Here is a 14884-nt window from a genome sequence, read left to right as displayed (position 1 = left end):
AACAAAGAAGCAGTTGTTCACTTGCTCTCTACGCAAAGTATTTTATGTACGTTCCAAAATGCTGAAGAAAATCTTTAGTTTGATTGTCTTATGACTTCAATCAACTTTGTTTTGCCAGAGGCTTCAAAATTGTTTACAATATTTACTTTTTTAAAAGTCCTGTTTTTGTCCACAGAACTCTTGGTGTAAATTACCCTTAATAAAGCATTGGGCGGAAGATTTTTTGTTTCTAATTGCAATTAAAACAGTTTAGATAGTGCATTACAATTTAACGAAACTGTGGGACGTAAATGTTACACCTGTCGGTAGAATGTTTTTTTCAAAATACGCAGGGGAAACGTCCGTTGACATGGAAGTTGCTGCGTTTGTTGGTCGGACCACGGAATGGAAATTTCTTGATTTTATGACGTAGGAGGCAATTCAACTAGATAACTTTGACCCCCTGTGGCGACCATCAATATTTAAAAAGTTGAATGGTTGTTACGATCAACTGCAAGATTCACCTGCTTATTGCAGGTTAGTGATTCTTTCGTCTTTACTACAAAATTACTCAACTGCACTATTTGGAAACGATTCGAGATGAGGCACGTGGTTATATTGCCAAACGGTGAGGAAATCCAAGTTGAGCTTCCAAAGTCAGGCCAGCAACCTAAAGGTTCGGATCTACTGCAGCTTGTGTTCCAAAACATCGGTTTTGGCAAGGCCGACCAACAGTATTTTGGACTTTTATATTGTGATAAAGAAGATGGTCGTATGGATTGGCTTGAAAAAGATGACAATCTGAAAAGCATCCCTAAAATCAAATCTTCGGGCTTTGTTCTGGCGGCAAGGTATTACCCACAGCATCCAGACCTGGTTTTGAAGGACACGAACACCCGACGACTGTTTTGCTTCCAAATAAAGGAAAAGTTGATTCGAGGAGAATGGGGGTGTGACGTGGAAACACACGCCTTCCTTGATGGCCTCTTGGTACAAGCAAACCTTGGAGACTTTGATCCAAAGCTCCACCATTATGGTTACCTCAAAGCCATAAAAATGGTCGACCTGATAACACCAAGTCGATTGAATTCAGATGCTGATCCTTCTGAAAATCAGTACCTGAAAAGAGTCAGCTATTATCACAGGCATAATATAGGCCTTACACAAGACGAAGTTGAGAGCTTGTATCTGAAGAAGGCAAAAACCTTAGCCCTGTATGGGTTTATAATGCACACAGTTGTTGATAAGAATAACAATGAGATTTGTGTTGGGCTTAGGGAACAGAGCATTGCATTATTTGATAGTCCCTCATTTGCTCATGACAGGTCATTGATGATTAAAACTGAGCTGTATTGGAATAGCTTGAAATTCTGCATCAATATGAAATGCAAAGTCAAGCTTGGTGTTGAAATACAAAGAGGAAACATGACAGAGTTTGTTTGGAAAGTCAAGAACAAACATTGCTTCCATGGAGCACAACGTTTATGCATTGATATTAAAGCTTTTCAAAACATGTATGCTTCCCGAGATGAAAGTGACTTTATGACAAAGAAGAAGGAAGTAAAAAGAGCCAAGTCATTTGCAAATCCTTCAAAAACAAACAGAACAAAATTCCAACGTCTGAACAGTGTTGCAACAACTTTGAGACTTTCACTGAGAAAGAAAAAGGAATACCACAATGAACCAGATCTGTTGAATTCTAGTAAAACTTCAAAACAGGAAGGGGAGGAACGTCTTGAAAATAGCAGGGTTGTCCTTGTGGGGTAGATTTACTGCATTCAGATTTTGCATTTATTTTTGTTTTATGTTATTAACTTTGTTCCAAACTTTGTGTTCAAAAGTAAGCATTTGAAAACTTTTTCAACATTATTTCAGATTGCTTGCTTTGTATAATAATGGTAGCTTGTAAACAGTTCAAGGTATGTTCTATAAATCAAAAGCCCAGAAGTAGTTTTTTTGGAAAAAACATTTGCATTGACAAGTACCACAATTGACTCAATAAGAACTTGAGAAGCATGGGCAAGTCAGTTTGCTCAGATTTGCACCATTAGATGAATATGTGTATCCATTTATCTGGATAAAGCTTTAAGAATAGCTTTACAGTGTAGACAGATGTGACTGTGATTGACTGAGCAAATATATGTGAACTGCTTAAAATTTTAAATGATTAAACTTTTCTGCCTGTTAAATCGTTTCCAAATTGAAATGTCACTATGACAAGCTAAAGCTGACTCTTATATATCTTAAGTTTGATATTGATCATTTATTTTGTAGTTAATGAATTATGAGACTTGTTGTACAGCCATTTGTCACAGTCATTTGGGGACATGATTTTTAGACTGATTTGTGCCCTGAAACAGTGACATACACGGACCTATCACTAGAAAACAAGCATTGATGAGCTCTTAGAATACTGTTTAGTATTATCATGATATTAGATGAAATTTATTGCTTCAATAGTGCCATGAGTAAGTTTTTTTACTGTGGGTCTATTGTAAGAAACATTTCACTACAGTATGGTCCCAGACTGCCTCTTCTTTTAAAGCAGGGGTTCTTGATTGTTTTGGGTGCTGGGCAAGAAAAACATGTGGATTTTCTCGAGGGCCACTGAGTTTTCGACTTTTACATAGCTTGTGTCTAAAAAGTTGCACAAATTCACAAGTTCTTTATTCTATATTCATAAATTGTATGTAGTGTGCTTATTTTCATGAAATAAATTTGGGAAAGGTGGATTAGAGGAGAGAAAAAGGGAGGGTGACGATAACATCAAGGAACATGCTGGCTTGATGTTAGAGGGATTGGCTCAATGTGCAATACCCAACGGATTTACACGACAAAATTTAATGATTGTGTTTATATTAAAAAAGGCCGCCACCATGGTTGGCGCCAAGAAAAATTTTAGATTATAATAATCTAGGGATGGCCAGAAACTGCATCTAAAATAGAATTTGACTGGAGAAAAGCTAACGGCTCCATAGTTTTATCTTTTTTAATGTTGACATGAAAAGAAAGGGTCTTCCAAAGTTTAGACTTATCTTAACATAATCAACTTTTTTGCAAATGAATGGAACCAAAATAAGATGGAGAGAAGAAATAAAACACAGTTTGGCAATAGAGCATTGGCCAGTGCCCTAGTCCACACACGCTGCCTCATGCACATACGCTAATAAGCATGAACTTCATGAACTAATAAGTCGGGCCTGGGGTCTCAGAAAGCGGAGAAAGGGCTGAGGTCATGGTGAGTTTATCAACGACCAATTTATTTCAATGAAAGCAGTAAAATATTTTGCTATAAAATGTTTAAATGATTTAATAAAGTAATTCTTATTTTCGTACTTCCTTTCGGACCATACTGGTCAACGGGACGCACATTATCATTTACTGTAGAAAAAAAATCACCAGAGCAGTCCAAAAACAAAACTTAATCGAATTCAAAATTTTCAAAAGCGTAAGCCAAAAATATTTCTTTTAGATGAAGCGCTCGGCGGGCCGATAAAACCTTGGTGCTGGCTGTTTTAGAGTTTTAACAGATATCTCACTGTTTGGTAGCAGCATTAATCCAGCTTATATGACTTTTCAGGGGTCCAGTGAGAAACTCAGAAGTAAACTTGCAGGAGCACTCTTTCATTGAAAGGATTTGTAGACACAAGGAGACAATCACTAAGACAATCACATTGTTATTGCACACCCTGCCCTGGTTGGGGACTAATTGCAGGCTGATTAAATTCCCTATAGGGCTCCCTCAGTAGAATTCAATCCCGAGTGACCCACACATCCAATGAAGACATACCCTTTTCTAAGGGAAATCTCCTTGGGGGTTAAACATTTCTTCTCATAAGGGAGATGACAATAGCCTATCGTTTTAAAAAGATGGAATGTATTTTGCTGGAGAGAAGCCCCTTCCCCCCACTATTTAGGATGTTTGAAAGGCCTAAGATGACGATAAAAACAGGGTTGACAGTGTCTTGCTATTTAGTAAAGACTACATAGCATCTTTCATTCGTTTCCATTCAACTTTCGTCAACCGGGATTTGCAGATGTTTAATTGTCAGACAGACAGTTACCTAAGGGGCAATGGTCAACTGTACAGCGATACTGAAAAAGGTTTTAATCAGCATTTGTTTCGATTCTGCCGAACGATGCAACAAACAAACAACTGCTTAACGAATCTTCTGTCTAGTCTTTTCTGTCTAGTTGTTTCAAAGACAGGAAGTATTTCAGAACGAAAGTATTGGGTGGCAAAAATTGGAAGCCACAAGGACGCGTGCGGTTCGATTCTGTAAGTACATTTAGTTTCCATTCTCAGAGTAATATGCTCTAAGGAGACCTTCCTTCAATATCTGCAATACTTTGCTCCAGATATTAGTTCAAGGAATTTTCATTACTGCACAAAACAGCCTAAATGGCAGATTCTCAGGGCCAAATAGGGTGCGGCTAGGGATGTGGCGAAGCTTTGACTGGACCTCTTTTGGGGGCCTATTATAGGAGGACCAAAAGCTGCAAAAATCAACCAAATGCCGCAATCCGCAATGAAATTAAGCGCGAAGACGCGGCCGCGATAGCAAAAGAGGCCCTATAAAGGGTTTTTGAAATATGAAGTAATTAGAGTTTTCGGGGAGAAAATATGACTATTTAGATTTTTTGGTTTTGAAATAACTTTGGTTCCCAGCATGAAATATGAAATAACAAAATAACTGAATACATATTTTAATGTTGTGTTAGAATTATCTATTTGATAACAGCATTGACTGAAGTGACTTTTGATATGTGGAGCTGTTAGGATACCATATTACGCCTGGGTGGCTCTTTTAAATTTTTCAAACTTTTTTGGGGCATTTTCTCACAGCAGGCGCTTAAAGGCTTTTCATACTTCATGATTAGTAAAAAAGCCAATAGCATAGAATCTACCGCAAATTGCTTTGCCTTATATTATCTCATAAAAATAGACAAAAATAACAGATAAGATCATAAAAGTGTTTTTATCTACCTTAATTGTTCCACAACTTTATACTATGAATTCTTTCCAATACAACTAAACAACAGTTTTGTAAACCATTTAAGTTGCAGGATTGATTTGCTGATAAAATCTGTCTTCTAAATTTTCAAATCTCCAAACAGATATTGTTCATTCTTCAATTCTTTTTATCTGAGGCTAGACATGTTTCCCGCGAGGTTATTCTTATTTTAAACAAATTAGACGAAGACTGGCCCCTTCAGGTTGTACCCTCGACGCAAAAGACTTTAGACTATCAGTTTTGATACGTGTATGTTTTTCGAGTTTCTTTAGTTGTTCCCCAGAAACAAGTTGAGCAAAACAAAGATGGATTTCTCATCCAGTGTCCTTAGATTCCCCTCAAAAGTACCAAAGGATCACCACAGTTCCAAAGAGAATCAATTCCCTAATTTTACCTAAGTACGGGGCCCTTTGGCTATTCCTGAACATATTCTTTACACATTTTCAATATTTTATCTGCAAAGTTTGGTTTTGAAGACTCAGTCCATTTTGTATGTGAGTCGGTCCCATGTGTCCTGACATCTCCTAAAAACTTTCTACTTCGGGGGTAGAATGGAACATTTGACAATTTCGAAATACTTTACTTTGGTAATTTGAAATATGAATTAATTGTAAGATATCATCATGAATTATGAAATAATGTCCTCCCCTCTTATAGGGCCTCGCAAAACATCATGAGACACCAAAAGCCATCTACTTGAAAAGGGGGATAAGAAGTAACTGTTTCTAATGGTCCTCACTATATTTCGCAACAAGCTATCGTTGTATCAATCCAAACATTTTTAAACATCTATTGACACATCAACGTGTTTGTATCCAAGCATTTTTCACATCCCAACTTTTTTTAGAATATCTAATTTTTGCAGAGCCACAACATTTTTTAATTATTAAAACTCGCATTTTTCTTGCTTTGAACAAAACTCAAGTAAACCAAAAACTTGATTCTTGATGAAGCTTGAGCGTTGCATTATTCTTGAATTTTTTTAAATTTCAGCGATTTAAAGCCTTAATATTCCTATAGACTATTTTCTTATAAAAAGTGTGTACCCTGAATCATATGAATGGATTAAAATTCGAAAAAAGCTAGCCCTACTCAAGCTCTACTGAATAAATCGGTTATTGAACCTCACTGCGCAACCAAACTGTGCCCTGACTCTGAGGAAGATAGTCTCTTTTGCTAGTCGACCCGTCCTTGCATCACTTTTCTCGCTTCTTAGAAATAGAAACAGTTTCATGAGTTATTGAAAAATTAATTGAAAGCTGAAAACTTTGCCTCTGCAGCTAGATAAAATCCAATACATGAGCCGAAAAATACATTTATTGCTAGGCATATGAAAAATTAGAATTTTTTGCTCAATTGTTTATCGACAACAATACGTCCTTAATCTTAACAAAACGTCTCGACAGATTTACCCCTGGAGATAGCACCATGGTTGCCGTAGAAGGATGAAAAATCATTTTGAGCATAAGTGATTCAAGTTCACTGGAAAATGGACCTTTTGGAGCAATTTTGCCTTTACAAAAAAATTAGATGGTTTCTCTTTATATAGGAACAGAATCTCTCACATTGAATGGTTGGGATAAAGTCTTGATATCGGGACTAATAAGGAAGGCTGGGAGTTGGAAATAAAAAAGGAACATTTCCATAAATGCTGAAGTTGGTTTTGCCGAAAAGCTCCATAGGGAAGACCATATCTTTGGTACAGTAGTCTTTGTGCTCCTTGAATTATAAAAGCTGTTACAATGTTTTCGCTGACCATGTCATTGTTATAATCCAATGTTTTCACTTTACATGTTAGAAGATTGGGCAATTTCATCCCCTCGTGCTAATTTTAAATATTTATTTATTTATAAAGATTTTAAATACTTCCTTTCCCTTGGCCTTATCCTCTAAAATCCTGGTTATTTTCTTAATATAATCAAAAATGTTTCAAATAAGGTCCTCGTTTCCATTGAAGAAACTATGTCACAGAATAGAAATTAGGCAGAAGGGGAACTCCTGCCTATCAGGTGAAGCCTGAAAAAACTTGCGCCTGCGTTAACTTATACGAGGCTTAGAATGTTGGGAAATTTTAAAAAAGAATGAAAGTAGACAACTTTATTTGAGACGAAATGCCCCATGATAGTGAACAAATTCAATTATGTATCATAATTAGTTTATATCTGATTAATGAATGATAATTTTGTCATGGCTAAGTTCGTCTAATGAAATGGAGGTTAAAGGGGAATTAAATAATTCTATTGTTGACTCAGGCTTCAAAAACAACAAAGGAACTGATGAGAGTTACCTTTCTGCCTATTTCCTATTCTGTGACTATGTTTTGTTTATTTTGATCTCTTCGTAGCGGGAGGACGTGATTGTAAAAGCTCTGCCCATATAATTCCTATCATAAAATAAGTGGAAATGTAAGGAGGTAACTAAGAGTTTGTATAAAGTTTTTGGCAAAGACCTTATATGATTTTATATTGCTTGATAGTTGTATCAGGTTGTGTAGAAGCTATGACAGTTCATATGAGACAGAGTCATCTATATAAAATTTTGCAGCTTGTACATACATGTAAAGGTTGTGCATTGCATTCGGGCAGTGATAAGTAATGTAAAACTTGGTTCAAAAACCTGTTAAAGCACAAGTTGGTTTTAATTTTGTTTTTTAAATATGTTGCGCGGCCCCTTAAGTTTACGAGCAGATTATGACACCATATAAAACCTCAGCCTTCAAAATTTTTTGGGGCTAACTGCCACCTTGGCCCAGCTCGCTTTGCAAGGCCATGTTCACAACATTAGGATTGATTATTTATTCATTGTTTCAAATTTTTTAATGATATCCAGTTCAGTTATATCTAGTTGCCTTGTCTGTAAAATTATCTTCTGAAAATTCCCTAGTCATGAATATTACGTCAACCCCTATTATTGTGAATTAATTGGAACTGACCATCCCATGAATCATTCTGAAAACTGTACGTAGATACTTTGTCCGCCTTGCGGAGACAATGTTCTTCGAAAACATTTGACTCGTGTAAGAGAACCCTATGACACCATATAAAACTGCCGAATTTTTCTTGGGGATCCTATTTGTTTGTTGGCCCAGTGGGAGGTACGGCCCTGCTTACACGGCCATAGCAACCACGTAGCTGTAGGTGCCGGCTAGGGGGGGGGGCAAACTCGAGCAAGAACCATACCTGAGGGAGCAGCCTTTAAAACAAGAAAACAGATAGAAAACAAACAGATATATTTGGACAAAATCAAGGTCATAGATTTATAAATATGCCAAATTTTCAAAATACAATTTGGAAAAACTGTAGCCAGAGAGGGCAAGCTGTTGTCAAAATTTTCATTTGGGGGGCACAGCCCCCCGTGCCCCCCCCCCCCCTGCAGCTACTTGGCTGGGCCATAGAGGTACCAGTTACACTATATCACTGTGATATCCTACCTCTTTGGTATGGGCACTATTGTTTAAATTTTCTCTCCCACTCTTGTTCTAACTGACTGCAATGACTGACAGTAGCTTGTCCATTCTTACGTTTCTCCTATTCGACATGGAGCTCTTTTCAAAACCTTTGGTGTAAAGTGAAAAGCCTTGCCGCGGACCGTCTTTCATTTGAAAGCCGCAACCGTATTATAGAAGCCGTAAACCGTTGCGAATTTATACCGACGAAAGACGCAAGACGCACCTTTTGTTGAAACCGCAGTCCGTAGATAAACCATGTTTAAATCCGGAGGCCGCAAGTAAAAATAGGGTCCAAGCCGTGAAGCCGCAAACCTATAATAGGCCCCCTCTTTTGACGGAATATAAACTTTTTACATTATTTTCAGGGACACTTTCAGTGTAATTTAGCCTAACTGCAGCTGCCAATGATTATGAAATACATCTTACAAGAACATATCAAACCTGACCAAAAGAAAACAGAATGGTAATCCTGAAGACAGGGAGGCTTTTCTTTACTTCCACCCTATATATTGAGTCAATATAGTATATCTTTGGGAACGGGAGAAACGAAGTGGAATGCAATTTACACGCATTTCTTATAAAAAAACAGGTTATAAGAAACAGTAGGCTCAATTTTTCGAAAGTTAAGAAACAGCCCTACCCAAATTGATAAAAGCTAAAAATCTTTTATAATTTGCAGCTTTAATTTTCCAAATTGACACTCAAAACAGTCTTGACATTGAACACTACAATTGACATGCAGTTTGCATTCATTCTCAGTAAATTGCACACTCAAGAAAATTCCAATTGAAAATTTGTTTTGACTTCAACTTGACATTGATGAAGCTCTATGAGCTTATGTCTGAATGTGAGTGAACTATTTACTTTACCTTGGAAGCACGTCTAAAAATAATTACCTTAGAAATTTAAGAAACATGTAAGAAACTCTTCATAGTAAAATGGCCAGAAAATTTAAGAAACTGCCTACAAGCACCGGGCCTTAGTTTCTTATAAAAGATACGTGTACTGTGTTTGTTAGTTATTGATTGATCCTTCTTTCTAGGCAAATCAACTGTTCCTAGCTGTTTCTTTTCATAAGAAGCTGTCTTTTAGAGACTAGATCTCTTATCTTTTTACATATATCAATCTACCTAAGAACTATCCACAACATAGCCTTACTGTATTTTACATATTCTTTTATTGTAATATGAGGTTTGTCTTTTTTAACTATATAATACAAATCTGTAACTGCTACTAATCTTTTATAACTATGCCTGGCTAACTTTATGAATACCGAAACCAAAGAAAGTTCTTTTCCATATATAAAACAAAGATAGAATTGGGTCTTTTTGGCCATGCAATGCAAGAAAGCCTAGTTTCTGTTCTGCAAATCAAAGTAGGTGACTGTCGGTACGCACAGACCCATTATCAGGGGCGGCGCCAGGAAGTTCAAAGTGGGGGGGGGGGGGGCTCGAGCTGATAGCATTATTAGACTAAGAATCAACTTTTGAAAACGCATTTATATGCTTCACGATACTTTATGGCTATGACTTTATGGGGCACTTGATATGCTAGTGGTACATTGAAACAGGGTGGAGGAGGGGGGGGGGGGCGAGATGTTGTCGAAGGACCTAGGTATATCCAAGATAAAGTAAGAGAACTCTTGGTAGATCTGAAAGATGAAGCTTGCAGAAAATATTTACGGCCACGCCCTTTAGATTAGTTTAAAATACATTGCACAATATTTTTTGCAGTTAGCTATTTTCTTGCAAATTTTAGGCATTAGGTTTGATTTATTCCAGTCTTAAAATGGAATTTACTACTTTATGAGGCCCCATATAATAGTAGCCCTCGGCCTATTCCTTGGAAATTAAGCAATAAAAGGAATTATCGCACTTTTCTTTTTTCTATTTCTTCCGTTTATTCCTTCTATTTTCTTAAAAACTCTTTTTTGGAAAAGAGTGGGGGAGGGCTGAAGCCCCCCAGCCCCCCCCCCCTCTGGTGCCGCCAATGATTATCTAAAACAAGGAGAAAACCTTTATTGTCAAAGTTGGTTTTGGTTGAGTTCCATTCGTAGCTTGATTCCATTATCTTATTTGATTCTCGATGATATTTTGTATTCATTTGTCTTTGTTCTGAAAACATCCAGATCAGTAGTATTTGGAGTATTTCAAACTGAAAGGTGAAGAAATTCATCACTGCACATTTTTCAATTCACCCCTGCATATTTTCGATTCATCACTGCACAAATTGATCATCACTGCACCTTCAATTAATTAATCTTTGCTTTGCTCTACTTGCTCTAATCTCGTTTCTAATGTAGGGTATTTAATGTAGGGGAATCCTCGTCCTAGATAGAAATGGGTGTGTCTGCGGCATCCTATCTACTTTTGAATTCATACGGCTAACTACGAAGGAAAGGAATTAATGGGAATAGGCAATCTTAACAGCTTGACCGGCTGCAAATTAAAACAAACCATGTATATGACATCAACTAATCTCGCCATATTAAATGTTATTCAGGTCATTTCGCGACCGATCTATGAATAATGAATACAAGTAACTTCGTTTGTAGAATTATGTGATATTTCAGGCTATTAATCTCTGCGATTGAGCTGTGTAATAATATTCCTCTCATTTCTGTCCATAAATATTGTATTACCACACGCTGCAAATGGTACCCGACTTTTGAATATTTGCGTATGGCGCGAAACGATGAAAACATTAAACAAGCTTGTCTCTGTACAATGGAATTGAATCAATTGACACAAGGCCCGCGCCATCTGTCCTAAACTGGAGGGGCAAGTAAGGTGGAGAAAATGTCCTCTTACTCTGCCATCAGCCCCCGTTATGGCAAAATTTTTGCTGTTTTTACTTATGGAATTTGGTTCAATACGTTGGTTCTAATCCACAGGTTTTTCTATAGAAATGTTTCATTTAGCGAAAAATTGGGGAGGCCATGGCCCCTTGCCCTCTCTATGGCGCTGTGATTAATCAAGATTTCATTTGCCTTTACTACCTTGGTGTCTCATGTGAAATGACGGGAAAAGTATAAAACTGTTGATTATTTGTTGAATCTTGTCGCTGATATTTTGATTTTGAGATACAGGGCCCATGCCACAGAGGTGTTGGTCATGTCACACCCACATTTTGCTCAATAATAGACTAACATTACCCCATATACATTAGATTAACTTTAGCCCATATAGCCCATAACTTTAGTTGAATCAAATGTATAAAACGAAAATCCACAGGTGAAACAGCGTTAGTAAAATTTTGCCAAACGAGGGTAAGTCTGGTAAGACGACAATTTTTTGCGGCAGTTTGTGGCAAGACAAATCTTTGAGTCATTTTTCTATAAAAGATGTCCATTTTAATGGCAGTTACGATCTTGTCTAGCCTTTTCAGCAATATCGTTCAAATAAAATAACAACTGAGCAATTTATTCGCGAAAATAATCGTTAATTGTACAAAACAATCTTTTTTTATACCATCTGTCCACGGGTGTGCCTAGTAATAAAAGCAGTTTATGTGTTTGCTGAAAGGGAGTTAATAAGGATGAATATGCATGATGACATTGCATTCAGAAGCCCAAATGAAAGTGACATCGGGTCCAAATACAGTACGATATTTCTAAAAATGCTTTCTAACTTATAACACCATATTAGTTTTGCAATGAATTAGCGAATAAGTTACTGATGAAGAAAAAATCACAGTCTTCATTTGAAGAATAAATTCAAATATTATTTATTTTCTGGATTGTATTATTTTTCTGGCTGGCAGTATTTTGCTCATAGAAACAATTCCACGTTCAGTAGTTCCATTGAAACGCTTTAGAAGATTTACACGGAGGAAGTTCTAATCTCGACGACGTTATATATCATGAAGGATACGCTAAAGTATCATATCATATTTGCTGTCCAATGTGGATGGAAAATCCTGACAGAATCCAAAAGAATTATACCCAAATATTTCAATCCTCAAAAAAAAGTTACCCTGGGTACCAGACTCGCTGTATATGAAATAAAATTATTTTTAAAAGTTTTCAAAACCGATTTCAAAAGGAAGTCAATCAGGAAATTTGCTTACTCTCTCCGTGGATGCTTAACGCTTTTAAATGAAAGTCAGTTATATCAATACCGTGGTCTTATTCACATGTAGCGAATATCTCTTTTTAACCAAAATTAGGCAAAACATGCTCATATTGTTTGAAAAACCTAAGTTCCAAAAATTCATTGAGCATCTTTTCTCCCTTTTAAGTCTTCTTAATGATTAGAAATTAATGCTATCTCCCCGTTAAGAGGTCATATATAGAGGAGGAACAGAGGAATACTATGCGACAAACTGATTTTTAAATTATACGGCTTTTAAATTATTTTATAATAATTCTTTTGGAAGCCCTGTAAATAGGTCTCAATAGAAATAAAGACTGGATGAATTCATCCGTCGATAATCAGTGATTAGTTATACGTTCAAGAGCTCAGTGGATTATTTGAGGTCTATGACAAACGTGTTCCTTCTCTCGAACTAGTTCATTTGAAAAGAAATGAGGCAACAGCATTCAAAATGTATGGGGAAACATTCAGCTGCTACACCACGTGACCTATCGTTATCGACGTTTTTATAGGAACAGTTCTTTCATGCTCACTGACTGCACCATCTTTGCGACTCCTTTGCATCTTTCTATCATTGAGTATAAAACTTCACATATTCGATACAGGAACTCGCTGGCAAACTTGTTTAATATTGTCACTGCTATGCTAGCAATAAATTGGTAGCCACACAGTTGATCGTAGTCTGTAAAAGTGACAAATGCATCTCCGTTTACTTCGCCTAAATCGTAGCATCCGTGTGAAATAGCGTTTCTTATATGTATCAGTGGTTTCTTGTTTGGAAAGGTGTCTTCTTTAACGTCCAGTGGCGGAGCAATCTTCGAAAAAAGCTCATCGAATTGCTTTTTTATATCATCCGTTAACTGCCAGAGGTCATTGTTACTGTCTGTCTTGCTATTGGATTGGTTGTTGTTGTTGTTGTTGTTGTTTTCGCTATTTTCCCGCTCTAACCGGACACATTCAAGCACTCTGTCGAATGCTTCGAAAGGGGCGATCAAGACTGTGAACCAGTATCCCGGCAAAATATGCTTGTTTCCCAGCGGAGTTCCAATCGCTTTTCCATTTCTGATTGTTAGTCTCTGATACTCATTATCAGTAATCAGGCTGTTTATCGTATGGCCGGCAATATAGCCGTCATTTATACGCTCGATAAAACTGAGAAATGCCGCCTTTGCATCCATGTGTTAAACGCTGGTCTCGCTATTACAATCAATGTAAGCCAGATCTGATCAGTGCTCTGATCACTCACACAATGATCTGATCAGATCAGCAGCTAGTTTTGCAGATAGCCACGATGCTGAATGTTTACTGAGACATCTGCCAAAGGGCAGCAAATACCTGAAAAATAACGCGCTGTTAGTTTTGCCCTTCGTGCTGATCGCAGCATTGTGGGAGTGACGTTGTAAGCATCCTTATAAATGCATTTCTTTCAACTGAATTTTCGCTAATGGTAATGATGTGCTCTGGTGTGGTGTAGTGGATTCCTCTCTTAAGAAAGAGGGCTGACAAAAGACTAATAAAACAAGTTTTTACCTTTCGAAGGATAGCGAGCAAGCTCCGATAGCCCCAACCCTGCAGTCCATCCCTGGTACCACCCCTAGCCAGCCTTAAACCAGACCCCCCCCTCAAACAAATGCTTTAAAAAAATTAATATTCGATGTTCATTGATTTCATAAATAACGGGATTTATTCAATGGGTAGGGTTGTAACAGGGAAAAATTTAATCCTTATCAAATGATCACTCAATTCAGCTTTCTTCTAAAATCAGTGCCGTCGGAATTAAACTCATATGGGGGTGGCTGATAATCTAAATTTGTGATTTTAAAGACGGCATCTACAAGATAAAAGTTAGTAAACAAATCATTGGCATTAGCATTTAGTCTGTTAATATTTACAACGTTTAAACAACTAGAAAATAAGGAGGTGGGGCCCTGGCTCCACCTATGTGCCTATTCTGGTACCCTTTTGTCACTTCTTTGCTTGAACAAGTAAAAAAAGTGTTGACTAAATACTAGTATCTGGTTAAAAACCCTAGCCTAGCATATAAACTTTGCTGGACTAGAAAGATGGTCACAAATTTCAAGATTGTAAATTTATATGATTTTACATGCATCAAAACTTCTTGAAAATGCAGCAGACCAAAACCTGCTTTAACTAGGCTTGAAAAATCATAATAAAATCGCAAAACACTAAATGACGTCCTTTAGAATAAACACCATTCAACTGGTTTTAAACTCACGGCACCTGTTTATCATTCGAGACAACATATGTTTCTGATAATTCGTTTCTATTTGCTGATGATAAACATACCGATGTAGAGTTATCTCTGGTTCTATCTGACGAACTTTCGG

The 14884-nt window shown here is 37.0% G+C and overlaps 1 protein-coding gene across 1 annotated transcript; it reads left to right on the top strand.

The window, feature by feature from the left end:
* Positions 1 to 434: 434 nt before the first annotated feature.
* LOC135695851 (merlin) lies at positions 435 to 2436 on the top strand. Its single transcript, XM_065215036.2, has one exon. It carries the CDS (start codon positions 580 to 582, stop codon positions 1744 to 1746), a length of 1167 nt encoding a protein of 388 aa, XP_065071108.2. The 5' UTR covers positions 435 to 579; the 3' UTR covers positions 1747 to 2436.
* Positions 2437 to 14884: the final 12448 nt, after the last annotated feature.

Source organism: Rhopilema esculentum, chromosome 14 (genome assembly GCF_057945365.1).
Source record: "Rhopilema esculentum isolate cy_ngs chromosome 14, ASM5794536v1, whole genome shotgun sequence".
NCBI classification, from domain to species: Eukaryota; Metazoa; Cnidaria; class Scyphozoa; order Rhizostomeae; family Rhizostomatidae; genus Rhopilema; species Rhopilema esculentum.
This window is presented reverse-complemented; position numbering and strand designations above follow the sequence as displayed.

Excerpts from the sequence above, each read along its gene's own strand:
- LOC135695851 (XM_065215036.2), top strand. The coding sequence starts at position 580 with ATGAGGCACGTGGTTATATTGCCAAACGGTGAGGAAATCCAAGTTGAG.